The sequence below is a fragment of the Petromyzon marinus genome, chromosome 10, assembly GCF_048934315.1.
Source record: "Petromyzon marinus isolate PM22_M1 ecotype Great Lakes invasive population chromosome 10, UKy_Petmar_22M1.pri1.0, whole genome shotgun sequence".
Taxonomy (NCBI): domain Eukaryota; kingdom Metazoa; phylum Chordata; class Hyperoartia; order Petromyzontiformes; family Petromyzontidae; genus Petromyzon; species Petromyzon marinus.
In genome coordinates, this window is record NC_133676.1 from 2,098,345 (window position 1) to 2,115,381 (window position 17,037).

A 17,037-nucleotide genomic window follows, 5' to 3' on the forward strand; every position below is an offset into this window, starting at 1 on the left:
ACAACCCCCCTGCCCCCCCTCTCTCTGCTCGGAGACCCGCGGCCCCCCACCCTCGCTTTGGCGAGTGACAGGTTTTGTAGTCGCGGTCGCTCAAAACCATCTGCAGAGCAGGCGAGAGAGGCCCTGGGCAGACAGGGAGCGGGAGGGGGCTGTCATCATGCGCACGCATATGCATATGAATTCCTCAGAAATTCTCCACACAGGCGCGGCGCACAATGGCCTGCAGTATGATGACACTTGGGGACAAAACAACGCGCGCCCTCTCTCGCTCGGCCCCGGCGCTTTATTAATGTCGCAAGTGCAGAGGGAGAGGGAGAGTGCCGCGATCCATCTTCCTCACTCGCGCGAGGATGATGCGCGGCGACACTGGAAGCACGCGGCGGAGCGCGGTTTGGGCTCGGAAAACTCGCATCCAATTATTCGCGAGCCGCGTCTCATACGCGGAGCTCGCGCCGAGAAGACAGAGAGAGAGAGAAGGAGAAGACAGAGAGAAGGAGAAGAGAGAGAAGGAGAAGGAGAGAGCGCTGCCCCGGCGCGAATGCGCTCCGCGTGGGACCCTGTGTCCCACGCCGAAGGGGTCGGGGTTGGGGGTGCGCGCCGACTGCTGGCGCCGCGGGTAGGGGGGCTCGGGCCGCCCGCGGCTGGGAGTGTTTGGCGGTGGCCTGGGGGTGACGCTCCCATCGGGGGGGATGGGGGGGGCCAGGGCCAGGCGAGGGTTGGGGGAGGGGTGGGGGGGGGGCAGCCGGCCTGTTGGGCCCGAGTCGCCACCACCGGGCCACCGGGCCACCGGCGGGTGCGGCGGCCCTTTGTCTGTGCGCGGGGTCGCAGGCTCGGGCCCGCGGGACGTGGGGCCGCCGCCGCCGCCGCCTCGCCGCGCTGCCATTGACTTTGCTGCTTCAGCTGCGCTGATGTCAACCGCAGCAAGAGCCACCAACAGATGGCAACTTTATCTGCGCCGTGCGTGGGGCCTTTGAGGCGGGAGGACAATGTCCTCTTCCCTCCCTCGATCAAAACACTCGACAAAGGGGGACAAATATGAGCGACGCCGCGAGTTGCCTTCCGCGCCAGCGTCCGGCTCCAGTTCGACTCCGCATTGTGGGGAGCGGTGGCGCAGCGGTTAGCACTGCGCTGCGCTACGAACCCGGCGGTCCGAGTTCGATTCCCGCTCACGGCCAACGCCAGCGACGATTTCAAACCAGCCTTGGGCCTCCCGTAGGTCGACTCAGCCTCAATTCAGTACCTGGGGCGATGTGTAAACATCGTCACTAGGGAGACAAAGACGGTCGGGCGTGGTGTTGGCCTCCCACCCCCTCGTTTGCCGTGCCGCCCTTCATAGGTGTTCGCTAACAGCACTCGTCCCGACAGTCTGATAAGGCTGTACGGGGGATATTTTTGTACGGGTTACTGTGTGTGGGTGTCACTGTGTGTGGGTGTCACTGTGTGTGGGGTCACTGTGTGTGGGTGTCACTGTGTGTGGGTGTCACTGTGTGTGGGGTCACTGTGTGTGGGGGTCACTGTGTGTGGGGTCACTGTGTGTGGGGGTCACTGTGTGTGGGTGTCACTGTGTGTGGGTGTCACTGTGTGTGGGGTTACTGTGTGTGGGGTCACTGTGTGTGGGGGTCACTGTGGGGGTCACTGTGGGTGTCACTGTGTGTGGGTGTCACTGTGTGTGGGGTTACTGTGTGTGGGGGTCACTGTGTGTGGGTGTCACTGTGTGTGGGGTCACTGTGTGTGGGGTCACTGTGTGTGGGGGTCACCGTGTGTGGGTGTCACTGTGTGTGGGGGTCACTGTGGGGGTCACTGTGTGTGGGGGTCACTGTGTGTGGGGGTCACTGTGTGTGTGGTCACTGTGTGTGGGGGTCACTGTGTGTGAGGGTCACTGTGTGTGGGTGTCACTGTGTGTGTGGTCACTGTGTGGGTGTCACTGTGTGTGGGGGTCACTGTGAGGGTCACTGTGTGTGGGTGTCACTGTGTGTGGGGGTCACTGTGAGGGTCACTGTGTGTGTGGTCACTGTGTGTGGGATCACTGTGAGGGTCACTGTGTGTGTGTCACTGTGTGTGTGTGTGTCACTGTGTGTGGGTGTCACTGTGTGTGTGTGTCACTGTGTGTGGGTCACTGTGTGTGGGTGTCACTGTGTGTGGGGTCACTGTGTGTGGGTGTCACTGTGTGTGGGGGTCACTGTGTGTGGGGGTCACTGTGAGGGTCACTGTGTGTGTGTCACTGTGTGTGTGTGTGTGTCACTGTGTGTGGGTGTCACTGTGTGTGTGGTCACTGTGTGTGGGGGTCACTGTGTGTGGGGGTCACTGTGGGGGACACTGGGTGTGGGTGTCACTGTGTGTGGGGTCACTGTGTGTGGGTCACTGTGTGTGGGGGTCACTGTGTGTGGGTCACTGTGTGTGGGTGTCACTGTGTGTGGGGGTCACTGTGTGTGGGTGTCACTGTGTGTGGGGTCACTGTGTGTGGGGTCACTGTGTGTGGGGGTCACTGTGGGGGTCACTGTGTGTGGTGTCACTGTGTGTGGGGTCACTGTGTGTGGGTGTCACTGTGTGTGGGGGTCACTGTGTGTGGGTGTCACTGTGTGTGTGGTCACTGTGTGTGGGTGTCACTGTGTGGGGGTCACTGTGTGTGGGTCACTGTGTGTGTGGTCACTGTGTGTGGGTGTCACTGTGTGGGGGTCACTGTGTGTGGGGGTCACTGTGTGTGTGGTCACTGTGTGTGGGTGTCACTGTGTGGGGGTCACTGTGTGTGGGGGTCACTGTGTGGAGGTCACTGTGTGTGGGTGCCACTGTGTGGGGGTCACTGTGTGTGGGGGTCACTGTGTGTGGGGGTCACTGTGTGTGGGGGTCACTGTGTGTGGGTGCCACTGTGTGTGGGGGTCACTGTGTGTGGGTGCCACTGTGTGTGGGGTCACTGTGTGTGTGGGTCACTGGGTGTGGGGGTCACTGTGTGTGGGGGTCGGTGTGTGGGGGTCACTGTGTGGGGTAACTGTGTGTGGGGGTCACTGTGTGTGGGTGTCACTGTGTGTGGGCGTCACTGTGTGGGGGTCACTGTGTGTGTGGGTCACTGGGTGTGGGTGTCACTGTGTGGGTGTCACTGTGGGTGAGGGTCACTGTGTGTGGGTGTCACTGGGTGTGGGTCACTGTGTGTGGGGTCACTGTGTGTGGGGGTCACTGTGTGTGGGGGTCACTGTGTGGGGGTCACTGTGTGTGGGGGTCACTGTGTGTGGGGGTCACTGTGTGTGGGGTCACTGTGTGTGGGGTCACTGTGTGTGGGGGTCACTGTGTGGGGGTCACTGTGTGTGGGGGTCACTGTGTGTGGGGGTCACTGTGTGTGGGGGTCACTGTGTGGGGGTCACTGTGTGTGGGGGTCACTGTGTGTAGGGGTCACTGTGTGGGGGTCACTGTGTGTGGGTGTCACTGTGTGTGAGGGTCACTGTGTGTGAGGGTCACTGTGTGGGGGTCACTGTGTGTGGGGGTCACTGTGGGGGTCACTGTGTGTGGGCGTCACTGTGTGGGGGTCACTGTGTGTGGGTGTCACTGTGTGTGAGGGTCACTGTGTGGGTGTCACTGTGTGTGGGGGTCACTGTGTGGGGGTCACTGTGTGTGGGGGTCACTGTGTGTAGGGGTCACTGTGTGGGGGTCACTGTGTGTGGGTGTCACTGTGTGTGAGGGTCACTGTGTGGGGGTCACTGTCTGTGGGGGTCACTGTGGGGGTCACTGTGTGTGGGCGTCACTGTGTGTGGGGGTCACTGTGTGTGGGTGTCACTGTGTGTGGGGGTCACTGTGTGGGGGTCACTGTGTGGGGGTCACTGTGTGTTAGGGTCACGCAGTGACTTGTATAGAGATGGGAGACCCTGGCAGAAGCTGGCAGCTCGGGTGCAGTTTAATATAAACGAGTTCATGAAATGCGGTTCTTTAGGTATGTACGCGTTGCCATATTCAGCCTCGTCTATAACAACAACAATGTAGTCGTAGTCGTCATTTTTCAGAGGTGCCTCAACAGTCCGAGTTTCTAAAACATGATTTGGCGAGTGAGTGAAGGAGGGAGCGAGGGAGCATTGGGCCAGTTGGCTCAGCGGAGGAGCGAGGGGCTCGCAATCGGACGGTTGCGAATTCAATTCCGATGGGGTTTGACTCAGCCTAACATCATCCTTCAGGGATCGACAAAATGAGTACCATACTCTTTGGTTCTATTGGGTAAAGTCACGTAGGTGAAAATAAAATAACAAAAAATCACGACGTTTCGGCCACAACACAAGCGGCCTTCATCAGGTGAAGGGACGAGACTTTACCCAATAGAACCAAAGAGTATGGATCCTAGCAGTCACGAAAGCTTTAAATCTAGAAAAAATGAGTACCACTTTGAATGGGAAACCATCTTGAGAGCCACGTGGCAACGCCCATTCTTCTTCTTCTTTCGTACGGCTGTTGCAGGTGCAGAGCAACATCTACACTTTCACATTTAGGTGGTGAAGCCACAGAACCGCGTCCGGAGCAGCAGAGTGTATCGCTGCGATGTCTCCTTCGCAGTCGCGTAGCGAGCGTGGGGTAGGCAGGCGGTGCCTTGGCCAAAGCTACGTGTTGGGGTCCCCCTTGACAACCACCATAAGATATATTTTCAACAGTGTAAAAGAACACAAACGTATTGAAAACGCGGTTTGAATGTATTTTCTTAATGAAAATGCTTTTATTTACGTTCCACGTTTTATTTAAATTTCATTAAAATCAAATATTGGGGCCCCACGTGACCGATTGCCGCATCCCCTGAGCTGATAACGTCGATTACTACGCCACTGCTTCTTCGTATTTGTGGATCGAGCCTTGCGTCGTTCTATGTTGCATGGTCCGATCTGGATGACCACAGTCGCACACCACTGGAGAGATTTTTTTTGTTTTGTTATCAACGGCCATTGATTGCCGTCGGTGGTCACGGACCTGCGGGCCGCGACGCTGCCGCTCTGTGTGGACATTCTACATTCCCAGGTTGAGCACAATTCGCCTTTTGGGTTTTGCCGGGCATCTCCCGGTGTTGGCGCCCCCTGCCAGGAGGATGAATGCGTCTCACGGGACAATCGGGACCCATCAGGAGGGCTCCAGGACGTGTCGGGCTCTTCAATCGGGTTGATTGTTTTTTTGCATTACCATAATAATCGGTAAAAACCGGTTTTTGGTTTTTTACACGTTTAGACGCGTCACGTTAGCTGTTAACTGAGATAAGGAGCTGCCGTGCGTGATGTAATGGTTCGCACACTATCAATCCACTCCATCTCCCGGCGGCAGTTGAAACAATGGTGCCATCTTCTTATATTTCGCTGTCCACTCAAGCAGTATAAATGCGTGCAGCCGCGTTTGTCTCTGATCGGCAGGTAGCGTGTGGTTGGGTAAAGTGTGGGTACGTTCACCTCTTCCCAAGAGATGGAAGAGTATACCAAATACCTTACAGAGCTCCCTCTAATGGAGGCTGTTTCGCCAGCAGTGTCGTGAGTGAGACATTACAGGGGCTGCGCCTTTACTTCTTCACTGAGAAACGAAGGCAATAAACCACGGCGGTAGCTTTTTGTGCCGTTTGTAGGTTCGCGTACGCCATACATCTCGTTCATTCCTAAATCACATCCTGGAAAATGTTGCCGGTCCCTGACACTTGTAACCGAAAATCGATCATGGAAACGGTTACCGGCTTAGCAGCCCTGTGCCAGTCAGGCGTTTGTTTGACGTTGCGTGCCAGTGTTTGATTGCTGCAACGCGGAGCTGACATTCCCCGATCACTTTCGGATTGTATTCCTGCACGGTTTCCATGCCGCAGCCTGCGCCCCTGCCCCCCTCCCGGTGGTAAGTTCTGACCCCCTCCCACCCCCACCCAACGGGGCCCCGCGCTCATTACAGCCGCTGGCCGAGCGCACGCGGCGACCACAATGGGACGATGATGACGGAGATGCGCGCGTCCTCGGGGCCACCGGCTCGACTCGGCATTCATCTCTGGCCGAACAAATGTTTGAAAAGGACAACGTTAGTTTTACCTTTGTAAAGGGCAACAAGTTGCCCCGAATAAAGAGAGGCGCGCTCATTGAACGCGGGAGAGATTAGCGGAGTGGCGTGCGGGAGCGCCGCCGGTCCGAGCTGGGTCTGAGCCGTGAAGAGGCGCACGGCGCTCACTCGGTTACCTCCACCCCCCCCCCCCCCCCGGCAAAGGGGGCAGAAGCAGCGCTTTGTGCCAAAGGGCAGCGGCTCTTGTGTGCCCCCCCATCCCGCGCCCCAGGCAGAGGGATTCTCAACCTCCTCGCGGCCACACAGCCCCCGCTCTCCCTTGCGAGACGAAACAATCACGCGCGTCGTGCCCGCGGACAATGCAAGCACAAGAATCAATGCAGTGGACAATGACTCCTCCCTCTATCTGTCCCTCCGCCCAAAAAATATACAAAAGTAGTTTTTTACACATCTCATCAGCCACGCTGCCCTCTGGGAGTGCATAATTTCAGCTTCATTGGTTTAAAACAAGAAAGTACTGGACCCGTTTCGACATCTAGTGTCTCATCAGCAGAGCCACGCTTTCTTAAAGCAATGCCGGTGAACTGTCAGATGTTTATATGCAAGGACCCTTTCTGATAGATATGGGTCCGAGTTCAATTCAACACTGTGTTGTCATTCGGATTAGATTATTTGGGTTCGATCACGTAATGATCTACTCTTGCGGATGACGTCACGTGATCTTTAACATTCACTGTGAAGCAGGAGACGCGTAGTATTTAACTCCCACAGCATTGTTCAGGGCGACCGCTGGATTCCAACCGCGAGCCTCTACAACCAGCGACGAACGCGCTACCGATGGGCCACGTCACCACCAGACCAAGTGTAACAAATAAAACGCGTTGCACAACGCCTTTGTGGAGCCTCTGTCGTGGGAGAGACACGCGCGGAGGGATTTGGATTCACCGTCTGCTCCGTGGTCTTCCCCAAGAGGAGCGCGCTTCTCTTCGCGCTGTGCTCGCCTTGAAGCCACGGACGCAGTGGACACCTCCTCATCCCCCCCCCCCTCGCCCCCTCCTCTCTTTACTCCACCGCCCTCTTTTCACGACCTCTCATCGTTAATCCTATTTCTCCACGCAACCTCCTCTCGCTTCCCATTATCGCGTCATTATTTGGTGTTTGTGTGTCTCCGTTTGGTGTCTTTTTTTGTCTCCGTAGAGTGAGACAGGGTTAGAGTGAGGCAGGGTGACAGAGTGAGGGTGAGAGTCAGCCAGGGTGAGGGTGAGAGTCAGACAGGGTGAGGGTGAGAGTCAGACGGGGTGAGGGTGAGAGTCAGACAGGGTGAGGGTGAGAGTCAGACAGGGTGAGGGTGAGAGTCAGACAGGGTGAGGGTGGGAGTGAGGCAGGGTGAGCGTGAGACGGGGTTAAAGTGAGACAGGGTGAGAGTGTGACGGGGTGAGAGTGAGGCAGCGTGAGTGAGAGCGAAGCAGGATGAAAGTGAGATGGTTAGAGTGAGACATGGTGAGGGTTAGGCAGCGAGGGGGATTGTGAGGCAGGGTGAGGGTGATACAGGATGAGGAGGCAGCAGGAGGGAGTGTGGGGAGCAGGACTGACGAGAGGGGGTGGGGGGAACGTGGGGACGCGGAGACCGAGGGACGCCGAAAGGGGCCGTGCGGAGCCACGGGTTGCCATTCCACACGGAGCCTTGAGTTCGCGAGAATAAGGGGGCGAGGGATGATGGGCGAGTAGAGGATGTGGGTGAGGAGGGTGGAAGGTGGGCGAGGATGGGTGAGGAGGAGGGTGGAAGGTGGGTAAGGAGAGGAGTTGGCTGAGGAGAGGAGGTGGGTGAGGAAGGTGTGCGAGGAGAAGAGGTAGGCGAGGAGGTGGGTGAGGAGGTGGGTGAGGAGGTGGGTGAGGAGGTAGGCGAGGAGGTGGGTGAGGAGGTGGGCGAGGAGAGGAGGTGGGTGAGGAGGTAGGCGAGGAGGTGGGCGAGGAGATGGGCGAGGAGAGGAGGTGGGTGAGGAGAGGAGGTGGGTGAGGAGGTAGGCGAAGAGAGGAGGTGGGTGAGGAGGTAGGAGAGGAGAGGAGGTGGGTGAGGAGGTGGGTGAGGAGGTGGGCGAGGAGAGGAGGTGGGTGAGGAGGTGGGCGAGGAGTGGATGTGGGTGGAAGGTGGGCAGGCAGGAGGGAAGGCTCAGGCCGCGCGCTCCCCACGCGCCGCCCGCATCGCGCTGCGCGAGTGGGCGGCGCGGCGCACGGCGCCTTTGTCCGCCTCCATTGAGCCGTGGCGCTCCCGCTCGCCGCGTTACGCATGCGCGCAGCCCGCACTTGCCGCTCCGGGAAAAGTTTGAGAAAGTTTGGCAAAAGTTTCTCAAAAGTTTCCCAACTCCGCGGGGGTCACGTTTTGCGGTGCTCGCCAGGGTCCCGAGGCCGGAGCCGGCTCCTCGGGGGCCCTGAGGACCCCCGGCACGGAACGGGGCCGCGCCTTTTACGCGCGGGGGGGAGCGCAAAGCGAGGCCGCGCGCCGCGCGCCGCGCTCCTCTCGGCCGCCGCCTCAGCCTCCCGCTCTCCGCCCGCCGCCTTTGTTCTACGATAAAGTGAAAGCGTTTTTAGCAAAGGGCAACATTTAACCGTGTCTACTACCTCTCGCTCTATAGTGCACTTGAGCTTGGCAATCTTACTGTGAAAAAAAACTCCCCATCATTGACGGCGTCGTCCGCACCTGTGCTCCGTGCATTCACGGGGACACAAAAACAGCGCGTTTCTTTCTGCCCTAATTATTCAAAGCCCGCCGTGGCCGGGGCCAGCATGTTGTGGTCTGTTCCTCCTTCCAAATGTTTTCTACAGATCCACTGATGCTCATTGTTAGCGCTCGCCAAAGCCCCCACGCTCCCTTTTAGCGCGAGTGAGTGCGCGGGCTCTCCTGCTCTCAATCGCAACATCTGCTTAATCGTAGCGGATCAAAATATGGGGACACAAAACACATGTAATGGTTGATTTGTTAAATCCTGGTAATGAGTTATTAACAAGGGGGGACAATGGACAGTATGGTGAGTGCCTTATGGTAGCGGAGTGACTCTGTGAAACGCTTGACGGCGCGTCCGTGATAGATGGGGAGCTGGGTGGCGCGCCAGGTGATGGTAGGAAAATCAATGCGGATTGCTCGAACACAGAGGAGACGTTTCTCCACGTGAAAAATTGACGAACATAAAATGCAATTGGCCCCTAGCGAGGCAGAAGGTCTCTGAGTGCGATTGTGAGCGCGCGCGGGCGCAGAGAGCAACAACAAAACGCGGCGCGCGGGGTGCGGGTCGTGCCTCACCGGAGCGCCCCTCGTGAGTGTAGATCAAAAAAAAAACGTGTTTTTATTAAAACACATGCCTTGCTTTATTATTGACATATTGTGCAAAGACAATAGTTAATGGTACATTAAAGACGGACAAACCATGCCAACACGTCTTGGACTTTGTAAGAGCCTCTCTCTCTCTCTCCCCCGCGCTCTGCTTGTTTAGGCAGCTGCACCCGGCCCACGTGACGCGCCGAGCGAGGCTGCGGCTCCAGGTGCTACCAGCCGGGGTGGTGTGGTCGTACGCGTGGTGTGGTCGCCCGCGTGGTGTGTTCGTCCGCGTGGTGTGGCCGTCCGCGTGGTGTGGTCGTCCGCGTGGTGTGGTCGCTCGTATGGGATTCTGAGTTTGGGTGTGTTGAATCATTGAGTGATTTTTGGTGGTTGTCTGAATTAAGTGGTGGTCCGGGTGGTGTCGTGGCCCAAGTGAATGCCGGTGGCCTGCCTGGTGCGGTGGCCTAGAATAAGAGCTGATCCGGGTAGTGTGGAAGCCCTCGTGGTTTTGGTAGCTGTGGTGATGTGGTGACCTGGATTTAGTGATGGTCTGCGTGGCGTGGTGGCTTTGGTAGTGTGATCATCCAGGTGATATGGTGGCCTGGATTTAGTGGTGGTCTGTCTGGTGTGGTAGGCCGGGTGATGTGGTGGATACATGGATTGTGTGACGCCTTGTAGGTGTGTGGTAATGCTCGTGACGAGGTGGTTAAGATCGCGTGTAGCATGGGCGATGTAAAGGTGTGAGCGGTGTGCTCATGTAGCGTGGTCATCTGGGGGGGGTGGAAGCATGGGTGCACTGCGGCACTGGATATTGTTTGGCGGATTCTTGTGTGGTGTGGTATCTTTCTTGCTTTCACGGTGTGCGTAGAGCGATGGATCGAGTGCTATGGCTGCGCGAGTGGTGGCCTGCGGCGGTGTGGTAGTAAATGCGTGGTGTGGCGTGAAGAGTCATGTGGTAGCATGGCGTGTGTGGTGGCCCTGAAGGGTTGTGGTTTCCTGCAGGGATTGGTGGTCTGGGTGGTGGTGTGGTGTGCGATGCTACGGAGCCCTTCGGCAGCACGAGGTTTTGTGGCCGAAAAGGCGGTCCCATTGAAAGCCGTGGCATTTGGCCAGTGGGTCGACTGTGGTGGTCGACAAAGACGAATTTCGCCAGGTGGCCAAGGTGGGTGCTGGGATTCTGGGATTATTGTGAGAGTCCTGAGAGCTGGGGGTTGGAGTAGCGCGCGCGGGGCTGGGCGGGTGGATAGATGTGGGGGGTGGGGGTCGGCTTGGAATGGGGGCACCTGTTGGCGCGAGTTCCCGCGTCGTGGGAAAGGGGTCTCGCCTCTGCTTCCATGCGGGAGCCCCGCTCTCAGAGAGGATTCAGGCCCTGGGACCTGGCCAGGAGGACTCCTCCCATGGGGGCGGCGGTCTCCATATGGCCCCGCGTCGCAGCAAGGCGCGCTGCTTGGTTTCCGAATGACTCATGGTGGCATTGGCGCAATGATCGTGACGAGCTGCCTTCTGTTACAACATTCACTGCACATTGAAGATTTCCATCGTATTTCGGTAAACTCCCACCCCGGTAATTCTACGAATTGTGGTCCAAGTTTCGTTCAATGCTGACATTTATTCTTGAACGTGGCACGGTGCCTGCCGCAAGCTCCGCGCGTCGCGAGGAAACTCGAGGTCGCGCTCGGCTGGCTGCTCGTGAGGAGCCCAGCCTCGCGCCTCGCTCGTCCCCTCGCACCTCCGCAACGGAGGACGCGCGTGCAGCCAGATCCCTCGTTCTTGTAACATTCGCGTGGTAGTGAGCACGATACGTCACACTGGGATGAGCGGCAGCAACTTGGTGGGCTTGCTGGCGTCGCGTTCTAGGGGTTAGGACGCATTCTTTAAAATGTGATGAACGCGGAGTCGTGTGGATGGGGCTGCGAGCAGCGAGATCGTCTGCATTCATCGTGGCTACTGCTGCTGCGTTCGCGCTGCTCAGTGCGGGGCGATGCTGCTGCTGCTGCTGCGTGAGCCGCGGTGCACACGAATGACAACAATAATGATTATTGTATCATAATCATAACGCGGCTGGGGCGGTGGGGGGGGGGGTCATGCCCTCGCTTAATGCGCGCCGCGTTCCGTTGCCGCCGCTGCGCCGCATGGCGAGCGGCGACACCGCGGACTCGTAGCTATTGTGGATGTCGCAGCCTAGCGTGCGCTAGGAAGCATAGGATGCATTCTTGGGGCGATGAACATGACTCACCGTTTGTCGTAGAGGTCATTCCTACAAGCCGCGCTGGTTAATACTATTAACGAGAGCAATTCATAGTGGAAGATACAGATCTAATGACGTCAATCGAAAGGAGTGTCTACGTCACGGTTCAAATTTGTCAAATTACGCCGCAAATCACTCAATTGGGATGACATGTACAGCAGCGAACTTCGGCCCCTACTGGCAGACTCATCGACGCTTGCAGGCCCCAGGTGCTGGAAGTCACCTTGATGCCGCACAGGAACAGCTACCACTGCGGGTGTCCTTTCAAACGTATTGAGTTGAGGTGCAGCGCGAGTCACTTGCCGCGTGTAAATCCGAGCGACGTGCGATGAATGCCGCGTGTCCATGCGGCGCTACCCTGGCCACTGGGGCTGGCGCGGTGCGGAAATCACGACAGGCACCGACAACTCACAGATAGCCCCATTGGCTTTATTCAGAAAGCATTGAATTCCGTCGCGGAAGTACAGCAGATATTGCACTAGGTGCACTCAAACAGCATTCATTTATTAAATTACATCACTATAAATTATATTACTTAAATACTCAGTTAAATACCAGTCGCATAAACGCTTCACATTCATCAATAACACTGTGACCTTAAAATTAAATACATGTAAGGTGACGTTTCGGGCAATGGCCCTTCTTAAATTAAGTCGGTTGAAAATATAAGAGCTTTATTTGTACATTGTCACGAGCTTTTATGACGCTAGTTTCACCATCGTCGTAATCATCTTCATTATAATCTTCATGTTGCCATGTAAACACGGACACTGTGTGTGTCATTGCTTAATTGATGTGTGTGAGTGGATATGGCTGAGTGTGTGGGCCGCCTTCGCATCCCTCGTGACGATGTTTACACACCGCACCAGGTACTCTTTTGAACCTGAGTCGATCTAGGGGAGGCCCAAGACCGGTTTAGATAATCGTCACTGGTCTTGGCTGTGAGCGGGAATCGAATCCGGGTCGCCGAGTTCGTTGCGCAGCGCGCAGACCTAGGCAGTCCCGTGGTCGACTCAGTCTCAAATGAGTACCTGGTGCGGTGTATAAACATCGCCACTGGGGAGACAAAGGCTCCCCTCGTGTGCCGTGCCGGCCTTCATAGGTTAGCCATCTTTCGCACCGTACGTAGCCAACCGTGCTCCCTAACAGCTCCTAAAGTCTGTTGATGATATTTGTAAGTGGCATTGCGTGTTTGCTGTGTGTCAGTGAACAACCTGGGACCCCTTGCAATTGCGGAGTTCCATCTCGAAAGATTAACCAGGCGAAATGAAGAGACGCGTTCCTGTGTAGAGTCTCTGCCTGGGATACGGGCCCTGTTCCCGAGACGTGAGACCGGAACCGGCCTCGGGCCCCTTCCTCACCCGAGGCGCGGGGAGCCCGGGGTCGCGGTCCCCCCGCGCGGATCCTCGGGGGTCCACACTCGGCCGGTCCGCACCACCTGCTGCCCTCGCCGCTGGCGCTCGTCCGACCACGAGAGAGAATGTCCGCTGAGTGGGGGGCTCCCGGGGCAGGCCCCCACCGCCCTGCCAGCCACAGCCAGGAGACCCTTGTCGTGACCGGTCGCCAGCTCCCCCCCCACAGAGGGAGCCCCTGCGTGCAGAAAAAACAAGAGACGTTTCGTCAGCGACCCCGGCACGGGAACGGCGAGTGCGCTGCGCTCTCATCTAACCACGTCTCGATGGCTTTCTATGCGCAGTGCGTTTGTAAACATCGGGATGCCTCCTATATCGAGTCCCTTTCAGAGGCGCCAGGGGGTTGCCCCTGACTGACGGCTCCATCTGCTGAGGAAGTTCCCAGAAGAGTAAGACCAGGCTGAGGGATGGTGGCGATCGTGTGCAGGCCACCTCAACATTATGACTGCCGGCATGGGGTCACCACACTGATTGTAGCTCTGAATGCTTACCTGTTGTATATCTACCTCACACTCAATCACTCCCCATCACGCAGTCTCACGCTCACACGAATACTAATATTCCCTTAATATCTTTAACGGACATTTGAGGCAAGTTGTATTACTGAGCACCTATGAAGTCCGGCACAGCACACGATGGGGCGTGTGGCCAGCCGCCTTTGTCTTTCTCTTGCCAATGTTTACACACCGCACCAGCTACTCATTTGAGGCTGAGTCGGCCTATGGGAATCACAGGACCGGTACAGATACTTGTCAACGATGTTGACCGTGAGCGGGAATCGAACTTGGGTGGCGTAGCGCACGGACCGTATGCCCACACTCTCAACAACAACCACGAAGTGGCCCTCACGTCACCACGGCGCTTGTGCCAGGCCAGGTGCACTTTGAGGAAACGTGAAATTGCGAAGGCCCGCTGGCAGGAGGTCACAAGACCCAGGTGCCATGGGCTGACTGACTGAGATGACCGGCCGATGGAATAATCGTGCTCCCCACGATGCCGTCCCGCGCTCCGCTCGTTATTGTTCGTTGTTGCCGGACTGCCACTGCCTCCAACTCCCCAGCAGCGTCCTTCACGAACCTTCGCCACAGAGGCCGATCTTGACACCGCTTGTACCGGTCATAGGACATCCTTCCCTGTACCACACAAGTGCCGCGCCCGTGTAGCCCCCCATCCCCCCTATCCGGCAGCACAGAAGCTGCTTGGGGCATGAGGGTTCAGTGTGCCCAGCACTCTCACGCAGCGGCACTCTCATGCAGTGTGACTCAAAGATCCCCGTATAACATTGATCAAAATGTTCAAGCAAGTTTATGTTTGCAAACCTATTTACACATCGCACCAGGTTCTCGTTTGAGTTGAAGTCGACATCGGGGAGGCCCAGGACCGGTTCAGATGATCGTCAGTGGCGTTCGCCGTGAGCGGGAATCGAACTCGGGTGGCCGGGTTCGGAGCGCAGCGTAGCGCTAACCACTCCACCACCGCTCCCCATTATCACCCTCACACACACCGTGACACAGCGTCACCCTCACACACACCGTGACACAGCGTCACCCTCACACAGCGTCACCCTCACACACACCCTCACACACACCGTGACACAGCGTCACCCTCACACACACCGTGACACACACCGTGACACACAGCGTCACCCTCACACACACCGTGACACACACCGTGACACACAGCGTCACCCTCACACACACCGTGACACAGCGTCACCCTCACACACACCGTGACACAGCGTCACCCTCACACAGCGTCACCCTCACACACACCGTGACACACACCGTGACACACAGCATCACCCTCACACACACCGTGACACACACCGTGACACACAGCGTCACCCTCACACACACCGTGACACACACCGTGACACACAGCGTCACCCTCACACACACCGTGACACACAGCGTCACCCACACACACACCGTGATACACACCGTGACACAGCGTCACCCTCACACACACCGTGACACACACCGTGACACACAGCGTCACCCTCACGCACGGGCAGCTCGGTGGCTGATGACGACCTTCCTGCTGTGCCCGTGGTGCGCGGCGCCCCGCGTCTCCTCGGCGCGCGCGGGCCGCTCCGCGCCGCGCACCATCTCGCCCAGGAAGGCGATGTAGCCGATGGCGAGACGCAAAGTGTCCACCTTGGACAGGCGCCGTTCGTAGGGCAGCGTGGGGATGTGGGCGCGCAGCCCCTCGAACGCCGCGTTGATGGACTCCATGCGCCGCCGCTCGCGCTGGTTCGCCGCCTGTCGGTGCCGCTCCGAGTCCCCCGACACCGCGCCCGCGCCGCGCCTGGGACGCCTCCTCTTCCTCCTCCTGCTGCTGCTGCCGCTGCCGCTGCTAGCGGGCCCTGCCACGCCGCCAAGCAGTAAGGAGTCGCGTCTCTGCAGCTCCGGAAAGAGGTTGTCGTTGCAGAAGTCGTCGGCGCCCAGGAACGGCGGGGAGAAGCAGCCCAACATCACCATCCCGGCCAGGGCGCCGCGCTCCGCATCCATTGCGCCGCGCGCGCCGAGCTGCGCCACGCGGGGAGGGACCGGCGTCCGGGTTTATATGGGACGCGCGCACGCACACCCACACGCGAGACGCGCGTGCACAACAACAACAACAACCGACGTTCGCCACGACGGCACTTGTGCCAGGCTACGTGCACCTTGTGGCCACGTGAAGTGTCGAAGGCTCGTCACGGGACAGTCGACCATGAGTGGGTTGACTGATATGACTGGAAGATGCATCACCTGTGCTCCCCACTGTGCCATGCGCACTCACAAACAGACGCGCGCACAGACAAATACACGCGCACAAGCACAAAGACAATACAGATAAAATCCCCCGTATAGCCTTAACAGGCCTCTGGGGCACGTGCAGTTAGCTAGCACATTTGAAGGTCGAAACGGTACAAGAGGGGGTTGGTAACCAGAACCACGCCCGACCGCCTTTGTCTCCCCAGTGGCGATGGTTAGACACTTTACCAGATAATAATTTGAGGCTGAGTCGATCTAGGGGAGGCTCAGTAACGGCTCAGATAATCGTGACCGGTGTTGACAATTAATTGAGAATTTAACTCGAGTGGCCAGGTTTGTAGCGCAGTGTGCTAACCTCTACTCTACAGCTATCCCCACACACACACACGCACGCTTTCGCACACCCCTATAACACGGCGCTTGTGCCAGGCTAGGATCACCTTGAGGCCACGTGAAGTGTGGAAGGTTGACAGGTACCGGACAGACCAGGTGTAATGGCTTGACTGAGATTATTGATAGATGCACCACCTGTCCTCCCCATTGTGTTAGTCTGGGGAGTTCTGGACTGCCCACCCAATGCAGCCATAGCAGCTCCAGTAAGCCACAGTCCTGAACCTCACCTATTTGCCCTCAGCACCAGGGAGAGGCGAGGACGATGCCAAAGCCAAGCTCTAAGCGTTGATGACTTTTTGCTTGACACTTTCATCATCCATAATATAAGTTTTTGGGTTAGATCGCGTAAATATGTGTCGTTAAACACGCCACCACCTGATAAGCCAATTAGTAAGGTTTGTCATGAAAGCAAAACGTGCCAATTCGTTACTCGTACAGCACACCTGTGTGTTGGAGAATAAACCCACAACATTTGCTATTCGAGTACCACGTTTCGCTAGAAATTACAATAGCATCATCAGGCATATGAGCCAATCAGGTGCGAAGGTCAGTGGTTAATGTATGCATATAAATTATAATGACATCCATTACCGGTTGGGTTATTCATAGCGTAATGAGCATATATTATGCATGCACATTATGCATGCACAACATTCTGCCATTGTGGTTGCCAGAAATCGCAATACTTGTTATTGTCTGCTCACATATGGTGACCTGCATAGACATGCAGTTAAACAGTGTATTACTTGATCATTCGCTTCCAAACAGCACTAAGCCTGTAGCTATCACAAAAAATAAAATACATGTTATTTCTCTCAATTTCGATAGATTATCTAATTAGTCTTAGCCAGTAGTAACTAGTTTTACACTTCACTTACACATTATAAAAATGAATTGAGTTGACACACGTGTTCTGCCAATGTCGACAGT

The 17,037-nt window shown here is 57.0% G+C and overlaps 1 protein-coding gene across 1 annotated transcript; it reads right to left on the reverse strand.

Annotated features, from left to right (window-relative positions):
* Window positions 1–11,433: 11,433 nt before the first annotated feature.
* On the reverse strand, window positions 11,434–16,722 carry LOC116941154 (pancreas transcription factor 1 subunit alpha-like). The gene is made up of 2 exons (XM_032951885.2): window positions 14,963–16,722; window positions 11,434–13,198 (listed from the first exon to the last, which is right to left on the reverse strand). Exons 1-2 carry the CDS (start codon window positions 15,466–15,468, stop codon window positions 12,904–12,906), a joined length of 801 nt encoding a protein of 266 aa, XP_032807776.1. The 5' UTR covers window positions 15,469–16,722; the 3' UTR covers window positions 11,434–12,903.
* Window positions 16,723–17,037: the final 315 nt, after the last annotated feature.